Source organism: Neopsephotus bourkii, unplaced genomic scaffold (genome assembly GCF_033783945.1).
Source record: "Neopsephotus bourkii isolate Nb327-2 ecotype Australia unplaced genomic scaffold, CSIRO-AGI_Nbou_v1 NB_1767, whole genome shotgun sequence".
Classification (NCBI taxonomy): Eukaryota; Metazoa; Chordata; class Aves; order Psittaciformes; family Psittacidae; genus Neopsephotus; species Neopsephotus bourkii.
This window is the reverse complement of record NW_026902241.1, coordinates 5,685,902-5,699,997: the sequence shown is the minus strand read 5'-3', so window position 1 is coordinate 5,699,997 and position 14,096 is coordinate 5,685,902. Positions and strand designations below refer to the sequence as shown.

Sequence of the window (14,096 nt, the reverse complement as noted above, 5' to 3'; positions counted from 1 at the left end):
GATGCTCCTATATGTAAATGCAGTTTGAACTCAAATAATCTAACCAGTTACTCCAGAAATCTCTGGAGCTTGAATATACTGCATTATACAAAAACAACATGAAGCCACAAACTAAAATGTTTTTTTATTTGTATACCCACTGATTTTATAAGCCTGAATTGCAATACTAGCAGTTGGTTTGAAAAACACTGATTGACCACAGCCTCAAATCAAAGTATCTCTACAGTTAATGGAGAGGAGTGGGAAGAATGGAGGCTGTCTAGCTGCTCTGCATCTGCATACAGGCAAGAATCATCTTCCTCTTCATCACTTTCTAGCAGTTCAAGCTCAAACATTTTTACTGAAGACTCATGGCTTCTCATAAGAGCTGTCTGCCAATGGAAGGCAAAATTGGCAAGCATGTTAAATTCAGATCTGCAGGTACTAAGAGGCAGTCTGAAGAGATACTGCTCTTTAGAAAGCTACTGCTTTATTATATTAGAAATTAACAGTTCGTGATCAGATAACCTCTCCAACAGTATTCATATATTGTTGTTTCATTAGCTGAAGCACAGAAGCAACCTTGAAAGTGACAAATATCCATGAAAATAAGCACACAAACACTGTTTAGAACACAAGATGCTTCTGACTGGCAAAATCACATGCAAATACGTATACAGAGATATGCCAGTTTCATATTTAGATCAGCATACAGAAGTCCACCACTCCTCAGAATACCAAGGACATCTGTGACCGACTAAAGCAGCCACCAGATTTGACAGGTAACTGAAAGATAGTACTGCGTGTAATTGACTTCCTTTCTGTGTGTAACAACTTAAAAAAGTGACATCCCAGAAACTTAGCAATACTCAAGACTGCATTACAGAGAATAATCTGTTTCTAAATAAAGAGCTTATGTTACATTAGGCTAGGTTGTGGTACCGTTTAGAACTGTAACTCAAGCTTCAGCCCGTGTTTAGTATCCAACTTCAAACAAGGCTGTGCACAGTGCATATCCTGCCACGGGTAGTTGCACTTACTTCTACTTGCATAGTTACACACTAGATTACAGTTAACTAGACAGTAAGATAAGTTTCACTGTCCTATGAAGTGATTATCTACAATCACACTGCATTTTCCCATATCTCCACAGAAAAACTATAACAGAAAAGTTTTACACTGTCCTGAGAACAAAAAAAAAAAAAATATAAATCTTTGCTAACATGTCAAAGTCTGCAGTAGTTACAAGACCATCCATTAACATGACTGAACTACTTATGAAGAAATACACTTGTTTACTTACCTACAGACAGATAGGTCTTCTCACTGATGCTATATGCACAGACTGCACTTGATATTCCACAATTTTCAACACCAGAACAGAGGTTTATTTTATAAAGCACATTTCTGTCTGCATCAATTGCTTCCCATGTGTAACTGAAAAGAAAAACAAGCCTGTCAGTATTAATATTGTCTGCACTGCCACCCTCTAGACACCAGCTGCTGAAATAACCAACCTATAAATTTAAAAGCACCACTAACTCAAGTTTCATGTGCTTTATATCCACAAATACCAGAAATAACTATTATTGTGTCAAGGCCCAGAACAAAACAGATTTAACTACTTGAGGAGCATGTATCGGGTCTATTTTACAGACCATCTGTTATGCTTTAACCCTAGCTGGCAGCCATGCAGCCGCTTGCTCACTTGCTTCTTCACCCCCCCAGTGGGATAGGTAGAAGAGCCGGGAAAAGGTAAAACCCTTGGGTTGAGTTAAGAACAGTTTAATATCCGAAACAAAGTAAAAAAAAAAAAAAAAAAAAAAACAACAAAAAAAAACACCTCAAACACAAGTGATGCACAATACCCTCACCAACACCAGCAGCAATCAGCCCCTCCTGGCCAGCTCCCCCCAGTTTATACACATGCATGACATGCTGTGGCATGGAACTACCTTGGGTCAGGTGTCCTGTTTCTGCTCCCACCAGCTTCTTATGCCACTCCTCACCAGCAGAGGATGATAAACTAAAAAGTCCTTGATCTGAGTAAGAGCTACTGAGCAACAGCTAAAATATCCACATGGTACCAACATTATTCTCAGACTAAAAACAGAACACAGGACTGTACCATCTACTAGGAAGAAAATTAACTTTATTCCAGTTGAAATCAGGACAATACCCAACCACCCATTCTTCCCTGTCAAATCTGTGTGAGGAACACTGACAAGATGAACCTTTCTCTTTGAGAGGCTGAAATCCCTCAGATGTCTTTGGCAGGCTACATACTACTGCACTTTAGCAATACACAGGAACAGTGGCAGGAGTGCTAAGTTTAAGTGGAACAGAACAGCCAGTCTCATCCTGTCTGCCAGCAGCAGAGTCACCTAGCTTCAAGGGTAAAAGTTGGGGTTGAGATTCTCACAGCACGCAGACTGAAAGATGCTATTAATGCCTATTAGGGCCTATCTGCACCTTTATGCATTTTAGATATATATATATATATCAATATTGAAAGGACAGTATCTGAAGGGTGATGTCAGAAGCTGGAAAGCAAGCAGAGCTATTCACTAAAGACTCAGTGAAAGATCACATGAGCTAGCTACAGCCATATCAAAGTCAGCTGTCCAAAAACTGCTGAACGAACATGAAGCTTTGGTCAAATACAGTGGCAAATAAATCAGAGTAATGGAAGAAAAAAAAATACATGTAATGTAGTTCAGAGGTAGAGCAAGGATCCATTTCCCTCCTAACAGGCACCATGACTGCAGTGAGATGTGGTCAGCTGCATGACACAGCAACACCCGGTTTCGAGGCAGGGCCAGGTCAGCTAGTTTGGAGTCAGGAGCTTTTTAGACAGCCTGCCTTACTAGCACAGTGCTCCAGCCAAGCTCTGTTGAAAAGGCACAGATCAGTAAACACCATCAGCTTGGCTCAGCTACATCCCTTCTGAGCATGCAGCTCAGCTGCAGCCTGCATCCTCCAGACACTACTGATTTTTGCTACATAAGAGATTCCCCAGCTTCCCCATATCCCAAGGGAAAACTTCAGTAGGATTTACCAGAGTCACCACAATCAAAAACTGAGGACAGCACAGTGACTTATTGTGTATTCCAATTATTTACAACTCACACAGGGTTTAATGCATGTATCTGACCCCTAGAAGCATTTGTCTTAATCTGCAGATTAGTATTGAATCCAGCAAGAGAGCCCAACTTCCCCCTCTCAGATACCAAGAATTAGAAGCTGACCAGAAGCTTCACCTGTAAGGTTTATTTGCCTTAACCTCTAGCTCATAGGTGTTGCACCTCTTAACATTATCATATCCCACATCTCCCCAGGAGAAGATCCCATTCTTGTTCCACCTTGAAGCCCAGTCATTGAGTGAGGAAGGGGCAAGAGCAATTCAGCTACTTTACTCTGGATTTTTAATCCCCCAAGAACTTGCCTCAAATCCAATGCACCCCACCCCTAGTCAAAGAGCCAGCAGTAAGATACCACATACTTTTCTACTTAATTACCGAGTACAGGGTTCTTGGCTTCCCTGTACTACAACAGGTATTAATTTCAGTCTGCTAATGGCTGGAACAAGTTAAGGACAACTACAAAAGAGTTCTCTCTACAAACTGAAAAAGGTAAAATCTTTATATCCTAATTATATTGGATATAAAGGCTCAAGTATAATAATATAAGGCTCAAATACAATAAGACTCAAAAAAATAATTTACAAGGTACCGAATCACACCCAAAACACTAATAAAATTACACTTAATCAGATTTAACGACTGCATCTCAGGCCTAGACACATACTTGCCATTATTCTTTCCTCCTAAAGTAGGTGAAGTTGACATTTTACAGTCGTACTGATTAGTTCTCTGAGCTAGTTTCTTGCATTTCTGAAGTGGATAAAGACAATCCTGATGCAGGATGATAATTAAGCTACAGTACAGAGTAACTGAAGGTCAGCCATGGAAGAAATCTTGACAACACACAGAAGCAGTTACAATCACCTGACTTTACCTGCAAAGAAACTGCAAGACACTAAGACTAAAGCCAGTTTTTTACCTCCAGGAGAAAATGCATTTCAATCAAAATACAGTTTCTTCACAGTGAAGGCCCAGAAATTCAGCATTGCACTGAAAAAATTCCAAAGGCTCAAAAATTCTTTTGACTGATTTTGGAAGACAACAAAAAGGTAACATATAACAGTATTAAGGCACGAAATTTCTGATCAAGCTAGAGTGTTCTTCAGTATGGTTTTGTAATTTTGTAATTTTTTTTGTGAACTTGCAAGTTCAAGTCTGCTTGTGAACTGAAAGAGAATGTAAACCCTTCACACAACAGAATTATCACTCTGTAAGAGATGAAGTGGTTTGTTTTCCTAGTTATGAAACAGAGGAATCAACATCTTCAAAGTCAATTCACTGTCAGAAGCAAAAGATAAACAAGACTAGCAGCTTAGAGAACAGAAGCAAAGCAGCCACTGAAGTCACCCCTTCCCGTTAACCTTTCACAGGCTCCTGCAGAGGGAAGGCTGAGAAGTCCTTCAAAACGAAATAAGAAATCCTAGATTAAATCATTTTCCAAACAACAAATTCAATGGCACACAAAAATGAAGATCTAAATGCAGTTTCAGGGTAGTATTGCTTTCAAGGAAGTTCAAGGGACTTTTTGTTTTGTTTTCTAAATAGGTGGGAGGAGCAGGGCAGGATTTATTCATTGGGAGTAACAGTAGGCTGGATGTAGCCTAGGCAGCTGACCATCCTCAGAGAGATGCAAAATACATTTTCACAGTAAAAGCAAGAATTATTTCTCTTCCCAGTAAGACTCCTGTCATTAAATCACTGCTTCTGAATAGTTTCAAGTTGCATGTGCTCTACTTTCCATTAAGATGCAAACTGACCTCTCCACTGCATTCCACAATGGAAACAATCTGTTGGCAATCACATCTCCCATCTTGACCATGGCTTAGCCACATGAACTGGCTTCCTCCAGCTTCTCTGTGATAATATCCACCAGTGGTGATGCCTCATGTAATGACCCCTTCCACCAGGGCCAGCTGAAGTTACCTTGTTTGAAGGGTTTAAGCTGTCCTGGATTCAATGCAGCTGAGCTAGTTTAGGGAGCTGTTATACCAACAGTTTTGAAAAACAACATCCTTGGTCATAGGGTGGGGGGTGATGCACCCTCTATCCATGGGAATCAATACAGCTGCTGCCTCGCAGCTAACACCATTCAAGCAACCATTTCTGATGCAGCTCAGTTGGGCTCAAACACAGCATCTGCCTTGATTAAAACTGGCAAGAAGTTGCTTTTGCTGAAACCACATGATGCCAGTTTCCAGATAAGCCCAACTGTGGACTGTGCCACAGCCAGGAGGCCTGAAACACACCCCGTCTTCATCCCTCCAAGGGCATGCTCTCCTCCCCTGCATATTGCCTCCCCAGCACCCAAAACAAGCTGGGATACTGGGACTGCCCTCTCTCAAAATTAACTCGGCAAAAACAACAGGTGCCTGTGGTTGTGTGTGGAGAGGGGACTGAGCCTGGCCAGGTCGTGCTCTGGTTCACATGGGTTTCTGGCCATGCACCAGGCAGCAAGGGAGGATCCCGACCCGGAGGCAGTGCCAACCCAGGCCACTGTCCAAAGCAGTTGTGCAATTAAGGTCCAAACAAGTTACTGGGAATAACCTTGCCTGCCTGTCAGCCTTTCCAGACACCTAGCTTTGTTTTTAAGACACTAACGCATGAAAAAGAAGATTAAACTAATTTTCAGTTGCAAGTTGTAAGATCAAGAGGTATTTGTCTGCCTTTTTTTTTGCCCTTTTTTTGACACAGCAAAGCAGCAGCTCATGGAGAAAGCAACATCAGAAAGGGAAAGGTAAGTCTAATTTACTTTGCAAATCAGTAGTTCAGACACAGAAGCCAGACAAGATGCAGATGTCTAACGGATGTCTCAGTACATGCACCCCCACACAAGAGCCACTTTGAGGTCTGAGCACTTGCAAACCTCTTCAAATGCAATAGAGCACCAGAAAGACTACTGCTATTATTTCCATGTTCAAGTTTTTGATTCTCAAACTCTTACCCAAGGGATGACTGCTGGGAAGAAGAGCACACCCTGCTCCAAACAGCTGTGAAGTGTGTTTACAAAGAAACACGTGTTTGCTTTCTGGGGAAATGCACTGAAGCCACTGGCTTGCTGAAGGGGTTTTACACAGTCAAAGGGACACAGACAAGGCAACCTAAATCCAGAGCTGGAAAGCGCATCCATATGCAACAATGTACCCACACAATTTGTGCCCAGCAGCTCCTCAGCTATCAGAACACTGCAGAGATTAAACTAGATTCTAAAGCTCTTTATGAGCAGGTTCAACCAGCATGATCTCAGGTAGACAAGCTCAGAAACAGTTTCCAAGATGACCACTTCAAATTTAAAGCTACCAGCTCAGATCCACTGCTCGCCACAGAAATCACTATTAGATGCAGCTAACATGTTATCACAAATATGTACAGAAAATAAACTTCTATGTCAAAGCAAGTTCCCCTTACAGAAAACAAGAGCTTGAATGGCAGAAGGTACACAGCTGTTGCTGTGCTTCAGGAACTTTTTAAATCCCTACTTATGCTTAGCTCTGTTCTATCTCACCTATCACCTTCTCCAACAGTCACACACACTGCATGTCTTCAGGCAAGTTTTCTTTCATATGCATAACGTGTAACAGCCTTACAGTTACACCACAAGCTGTTCTTCTCCAACTGAAATACATTTGGTCTTTCATGCTGCACTCTAAACCACATCTACTACATCATTTTACAGAATGCTTAAGAAAGCGATAGCAATTTGAAGTTCAAGTACACAAGAGCCATAGGAAGCTCATGTGCTGAGAAATCCTATTCAAACCATTATAATGGCAGCTTCCCAGGCATGTGAAGCAACCATGCACATATGCAAATAGGTCCAGTAATGACTTATTTATGACATCTCCCACTTAAATATGTGAAAGCACTTAACAGAGCTGAGCAAGTTCACCTAAGGGTCACCTCTCTGTATTCAGTGCACGTTTGCTCACTGAGACTAAGCTGAACACTAAACGCAGGGTTCCCTTTCAGCACACAGGAGCACACTTGTGGTTTCATAACAAAGGCTGAAAAGTTAGTGCTGGAATATACAGTCAACTGTAGGAGTTGAGTTATGAAAAACTACAACATTAAGTGATAAGTAGACTTGACTTACAGCCCAAAATTAGGAATTCTGCATAACAGCAATCCTGTGATGTACACCAGTTTAAGGAGTTTCCCTTCCACTCAGAAGTCTAAACGTTATACAAGTTATGCACCAACTCCTGTCCTTGCAAGGGGGGAAAAACATTACCTGTCATCAAATGGTCTTACATCCAGGATAGATCAGATTAGGCAAAACAGCAGCCAGAGGAGACAGTTTGCATTTGCTGCTCTACCATCACACTGGAAACATTTCCTGAAATCATTACATGGAACGTGAACCCAAACTGTCAAGCTTTATTTTGTATTTAAAGTAACGAATTTAAGGAACAGATCACAAAATTAACTTCAGAATTCATTTCTCCTGTGTTGTCACATGAAAGATGTAAGGGGAAGAAGGAAGAACAGGGAGAGACCAAACCAGCTAGTGCCTTCCTATATCCAACCAGTTCCCTGTATTCTTTCCCAGGTGGTCTTACTGCAGTAACCCTGGAAAACACCTCTACACAGAAGACACAAAGTGAATTCTAACTGCAAGTCACACGACAGCAGAGTCAGCTGTCAGAGCACACAAGAACAAAGGAGAAAGCATGTTGAAACCAGTCACTGCAAACCATGACATTGGACAAAGTTTCAGAAAATTAAAGCTTTTCTTCTTTCTCCGGAGTGTCCGAGCATACCAGCAGTAAGGCTACACAAATAAGCAATGAAACCACTAACTCAAGTTTAAGTGGCCCTATGCCTCAGTTCTTGCACAAAACAGTTTTTTGACACCTTTCTTCCTGCAAAACAATTTTCTAACCTGAGTAGCACTCTATTCTTACTTAAAGGAGAGACAGTGTTTCTTCTACTCCTCAACAGCTCCCTTCCTTTCCCGCCTTTTGACATACACACACCAGACAGAAGCTGCTGCAGCTTCACCAGCCCTACTATGCCACACTAAAGTCAGAATGCTGTTTTCTTAACCCTTGTAAAATCAATCAAAACCTTAAGGCAGTAGAAGTAGGTTGGTCAGGGACTTGTCCTGCACACCCACATTGTACCTTTTGGCTCAGACATCAGCCAATAGTATAAGCATTTGCATAACCTGACTGCATCATCCTTTACTTAGAAACTTTCCTTCTCAGTAACTGTGTCTGAGATGACACTTCACCACCATTCTCCATGGGGTCCTCCCACCTGTCATTCTGCAAGCTCTTGTTTTTCCTCTACCCATTCCAGATTACTAGGCATAAGCCTTTCAAAGCAGTTTTTCTCACCATGGCATGACAGCAAGTGCATGCTTTTGAAACACTGCATCTTAAAAGAAAAGCTGCCAATTATGCTATTGATTCGAAATTTTTCTCTTGCCAGTAGCAAAAGGAAACTAGCTTAATTAATTAGCATCCAAACAAGAGACTACATGTCTCTCAGTGGCACTACCAAATATTCCTTCAGTCATAGACATGCAACAAAACCAAGGCAGACACTGACAGAACACAATGATATTCTCAAAATAGGAATCACTTGATAATCAAGACATTTAGGGTAGGGTGTTTTGGTTTTGTTTTATTTAATCATCAGAGTCAGAGGAGTTAAAATTCCCTCCACAAGCCACGCAATATTTTCTTACTTCTATCTAGATCCTACAATTAGGGGGTCACCTGACAAAACCACTTTCTGCCACCCCCTTGGATTAATCTTGCAAGCAAATCTACTTTTTCCGTTTAATAATTTAACAGGATCACACCCGATTGCAGAAGGAGAGCCCGCTGCCTCCAGTGACCCAGCCTTAGTGCTAGCTGTTGACTGAGATAATGTGCTCCTGGAAGTCCCACTGCATAGTCTAGCTAAATAATGAAGAAACAAAGACTAGCAAGACACTGTTGGCCAGACTAGATTCATGGCTGCATTCAGAGGAGGAACATGCCAAAACATGAAGAACAGTGCCATTTCAATATAGCAGTCCTCATTTCTGAAAGTTTTCTTAACGCACCCATAAATAATGACATTTGGCCATACCCTTAGTAAGAAGATGACTGTCAAGTGTCACCCCAGCCAAGCCACGTTGGGTTATTTCACATTAGAACGAATACAGTGGCATAACCCAGCCCTCCTGTCCACAGGTGACTTGAACACAGCAATTCTTACAGAACAGTTTGGGTTGGAAGGGGCCTTAAAGACCATCCAGTTTCAATTCCTTGCCACGGGCAGCGACACCTCACACTAGACCAAGCTGCTCACCTCCTCTCACCCTCAGACCTCCTGTATCTGTGGATGCTCCCACAGTGAAGTCCCCCCACAGGGACACACTCAGCCCACCAGCCCACCCCCAGAAGAGGCTCATGCACCTTCGCTAACCTTGGTCTCCAGCCTGGGCACATGCACCGCGGAGCTTCCCTCAACGCCTCCCGGCCTGACCCTCAAAGGAACGGGGGACAAAAAGCCCTGCTCAGGCGGCCCCAGGGACCGGGCCCGCCCCGGGCTAAGCTCCCGCACACCCCGCTCGCTCACACGCCGCCCCAGGCAGAGAGGGAGCCAACACGGACAGCAGAAGAGCCCCCTCGCCTCGCACCCCTCCGGTTCTACCCCTTCACCGCGGGAAGGCCCCTTCAGCTGCCGTCGGTCCCTTCCCGCCCCATCGGCCGCTTCCCACTGCCCACCTGCACAGCTCCCGGTATGATTCGTTCAGGGCCGCGGCGGCGCCACCGCCTCCCCCCGGCCGCAGTGACAGCACCAGAAGGCCAAGGAGAAACGGGGCGAGCGCAGCGGCGCGGGACCGCGGCAGCGCCATGCGGGGGGCAGCGACTGCCATGGGCGCAAACCGGACCGGGCCGACACGGCTGCCCCGGGACGTCAGGCAGCGCCGCCGACCACAGGGACGTCATGTGACACCCCACCGCCCGCCTACTCCCCGGTCATGTGACCGCCGTCATGTGCGGGCGCGGCATTCACATGATGTGCCCTCTATCGGCCGCGGGGTGGGTGGAGCCTTCTGTGGTAATCCCCTCTCAGGCACACACCCCCCCGGCCTGCACGTGGTGGGGGCGGCGGTTGCGAGGCCTCAGGCGCTATGATGCGGCCTCTCAGTGTCGGTCAGTATCAGTCAGGGCCGGGGTGTAATGGCCACCAGCCACCTCTACGGCCTCCCTCTGCTACCTGCTCACAGGAAACAGGACGGAGGCCTTATCTCCGTGCCCCCTGGTATGGTGTGGTCTGGGTTATGGGGCTGACCTGCTGCCACGTGGGCAGCCTTACAAAACACTACCTGAAAGAAGTACGGAGTGAGGAGGTAGCTGGTTTCTTCTCATAAGTTACAAGTGATAGATAGGGCAAGAGGTACGGCCTCAAGCTGTGCCAGGGGAGGTTTAGATTGCATATTAGGAACAATTTCTTCACCAGATGGGTGGTCAGCCACTGGAACAGGCTACCCAGGGAAGCGGTGGAATTACTGTTGCTGAAAGCGTTCACACACTGTGTCAATGAGAACCTAAATGACATGGTTTAGTGGTGGAGTTGGCAGTGCTGGGGTAATAGTTGGACTTGATGGTCTTCAAAGTTTCGTCCAGCCCAGTTGGTTCTATGATTTTATGGTACTTACTCTGGAGCATTGGCCTCGAAAGGGGCAGACTACCTGCTGGGCAGTGGTGTCAGGAGCGAGACTCAGAGCCCAGTGCTGTGCTTGCCTGCTGGCTGGCTACTGTGGGGGGTATTAAGTGTGCAGAGGCTCACCTTGTGAAATGTGCTGTGAGTGGTCACGTAGGAGGTACACTGCTTGGAAAAGGTTAAGTGGAGTTTTAAATAAGTTACTCAAAATGTGCTGTGAGCGATAGAATGGTTAGGGCTGGAAGGGAGCTTTAGATCAGCCACCTTGAGACCAGAAAACTAAACCCATTAGGGATGGTGACTGAGGAAGCAGTGACAGCGATGTGGTCAGTTACACAGCTGCAAGAGTTGCTACTACAGTGGGGAAGCTGGCATGGTGTGGAAATTATCCCCCATTTCAAACAGTGGGCAGGAGGGAAGGCTTGCACAAGACAGCAGCTTCATCAGAGGGAAGTGGAACAGATACTAACCTGTCACCTCTGCCTCATAAACTGCCAAGAAGAGCCAGATGTCCCAGAGCTTGTATAATAGATTATTTCCAGGGTTTATCAATTTTTCACTGGAGTGTTTAAAAAAGAGAGATTTAGCATTTAATTTTTATGAAACAGCATTTAAGAAGAAAAGGACCTCTGAGAGTGGAAAGAGGTGTAAAGGTGGGGAGAGTGAAAGAAAATAAAAATTGCACCCATTAAACAGACAGCTGCCTTATTTGTGTGAAGAAATTCTTCACTAGTTACAAATGCTTTCCAAAAGTCAATCACACAAAGAAACACAAAGGCCTACAACTGAAGTATTTTATTTTTCTTGCCCCGTTCCCAGTCATCCAAAGCAGTAAGACAGCAGTGAAGATTGACCTCTATGGCAGTTTAGCCTGGTTCCAGGCTGCTATAATCATGTCCTTTTCTCCTTTTCTCTCCATTACATATTCAGCTTCCCCCCTTTTCGTTAACACTAAGTCCTTCTGCAGCAGGACAGTTTGGTGGCTAAAGCTGCTTATCTGGCTGAAAGCTAACATACTATTTTGATTGTTCTATGTAGGTTTTGAGCTCTACCATTTGCCTGACATACTTGGCTTACTGCATAGCTGCACAAACACCTACACTAGCTCAGGGAGGGGAAGAGGAAGGCATCACTGGTGCTGCAGGGGAGGAATTCCCGGGTAAGATCAGCTTTAGCTGCTGTGAAATTTCACCCGACCAGAGAAGCCAGAAGTTACAGCTAAAGTCAAACCGATCCTGCCCACCACCAAGCACAGCCTTGGCCCCCACTTCCCACTGCCTTGTCTGCCTGCATAAGATGTGCTGGTGCTTGTGTAAAGCCACTCAACAAAATTGAGCTCACTAGTCCAACAGGAAAAAATCACCTGCTGAAAAAGAAGGAATAGTTTTCTTCTGGCTCAGCAGCTGTAGCAGCTTAGTGAAGAGATGTATCCTGGTACAGGGACAGAGGAGGAAGAGGAGACAGGTAAAGAAGAAATGGACTGCATGTGTTGGCCTTTTAAGCCATAGCAACTTAGCTTTTAAAGTTATCACAGCCTATCCTAATAGCCATGTCCTCAGCTGATGGAGAGAGGATGACCTTCAGTCTTTATGCTGGAAAGAGTGTTGTGACATGAAACAGTAATCAATCTATCTTTTCTCAGAACCTAAGAAAGAAAAAATTAATGAAAAGGACTGAGTAACTGCTATTACCCTTGTCAGTTTTCCATTAGCATATGATGGATTACTGCCAGCTCTTCCACTTCTGTTTTAGCCTTCAGTGGTTTTCTTAATCTGATTACCTGAGAATCCCTGTTGTCTGCTTATAAAACTCCAGACTGTAAAGACAAGCTTGATGACAGGAGCTGAAAGGCTCAAAAGAAGACAAAAGCAGCAGACAAAATGAATACCGAGTCTATTATTGCTGTGATTATGTTTCCTAAAATTTGCTGTTCTGCTGGCAGTTCCCCCACCACTCACTCTAGCCAGAGCAGTGCAGATACATAAAACTTACTAGTAAATTCTGACTCTGCTTACCAAGTTCCATTAAAAATGTATTGACCCAGAAATTCACTGCAGACAGCAGTGCAGGCAGGCATACTGTAGCTTCTGATCTTACTAGCTATCCGTGTTCCTGCAAGTAGAGCTTTATTCTTGAAATTATCTTTGTGTACTTTCAAGCATGTGAGTGACTCCACTGAAGACAATGCGACTGCTCACCTTGGTAACGTTAAGAATGCATATAAAGATCTGCAGTGTCAGGGCCTGGCAGTGGAAGCAGTTAGTTTCACTTATCTGGTAAGGGCCAATTCAAAGTTGCTTACTGACAAAAGAATGAAGGAGTTGATACCTGTTACATTCTTCATTCTGCATACTGCTTTGTATGCATAGGCCTTATGTTTGCACAAGGCGCAGAGGCTTCAGAGCAGTTTCTTTGCATGTAGAGAAGAGTATGTGAGCAGCTACCTCACAAGAAAGAAAGAAAATGAACCATGAAGTTAAAAAATTCTGGTTAGAAAAGAAATTCTACTTTCCTCTGCGGTACTAATACACAAATGCATCGACCTAACAATGAATCAGAGTTACAACACAGCAAGGATAGCCATGGAAATGCAGAAATACTGAAATATACAATGTAAGCGCAGATAATTTTAAAATAAGTTTATAGTGTAGTTTTCTGATTCCAATCCTGTTCATTCAGATTCCAGTCCTCCGACTGGTTCCATTTCCTATATATTTTCCTTAACTTTTATAGTCTGGGGGACTCATTGTTTCTTAATGTTTCTCCCATGTTTAAAGCTAACTACATGCATAAATTATGTGTCAGTCATTTTTGTATCCTGAGCTGTGTTTTGCAAATAGGCAGAAGTGTTTTATTCTGAGTATCATTTATAAGTAATAATTGAAATATTTCCCACCTGTGTTTAATGTTACTGGCATCTTGGCTACCAGGATACCATTAAAATATCCTGAAATGTAATTTCATAATCTTACCTTTTCCTCAGGAGAGGCTCAGCTCAATGACGTTGCATTGAATCCCAGTCTACCTCAGATTCATGCTGAAATTTCCAAGCTATGGATGATTTTCAGAGGCAGGATATCATACACAGGTGGTGAATACATAGGTCCTCCAGGATTCTTCCTTGCAGCTTGACAGGTGTCAAATGTCACATCAGTTCATGGTTCTTCTGATCCACAGTCTTGCTTCATGTGGCCAGAATCAGCTTCGGCAGTACAGGTCAGCTGAGTGGCAGCTCGTTTCTACTGTTACTGTCTTAGTTCCCTTTAATGCTCATATCTAATCTGTGTTTTCAATAAATAGGAACAAAAATGC

General features: G+C 43.8%; 1 protein-coding gene and 1 long non-coding RNA gene across 2 annotated transcripts in view; one reads left to right on the top strand and one right to left on the bottom strand.

Annotated features, from left to right (window-relative positions):
• The window catches only part of IGF2R (insulin like growth factor 2 receptor), a 55,829-nt gene extending 45,726 nt beyond the window's left edge, over positions 1 to 10,103 (bottom strand). The window contains exons 1-2 of the mRNA XM_061378524.1: positions 9,842 to 10,103; positions 1,283 to 1,416 (exon numbers count right to left, since the gene is read on the bottom strand). Coding sequence (XP_061234508.1) covers positions 1,283 to 1,416; positions 9,842 to 9,993 — 286 coding nt within the window. The 5' untranslated portion in view covers positions 9,994 to 10,103. The remainder of the gene's footprint in view (positions 1 to 1,282; positions 1,417 to 9,841) is intronic.
• Positions 10,104 to 10,899: 796 nt separating this feature from the next.
• LOC133225767 (uncharacterized) lies at positions 10,900 to 14,096 on the top strand. The gene is made up of 2 exons (XR_009729268.1): positions 10,900 to 13,397; positions 13,768 to 14,096. It is a non-coding gene; the product is annotated as an uncharacterized LOC133225767 (long non-coding RNA).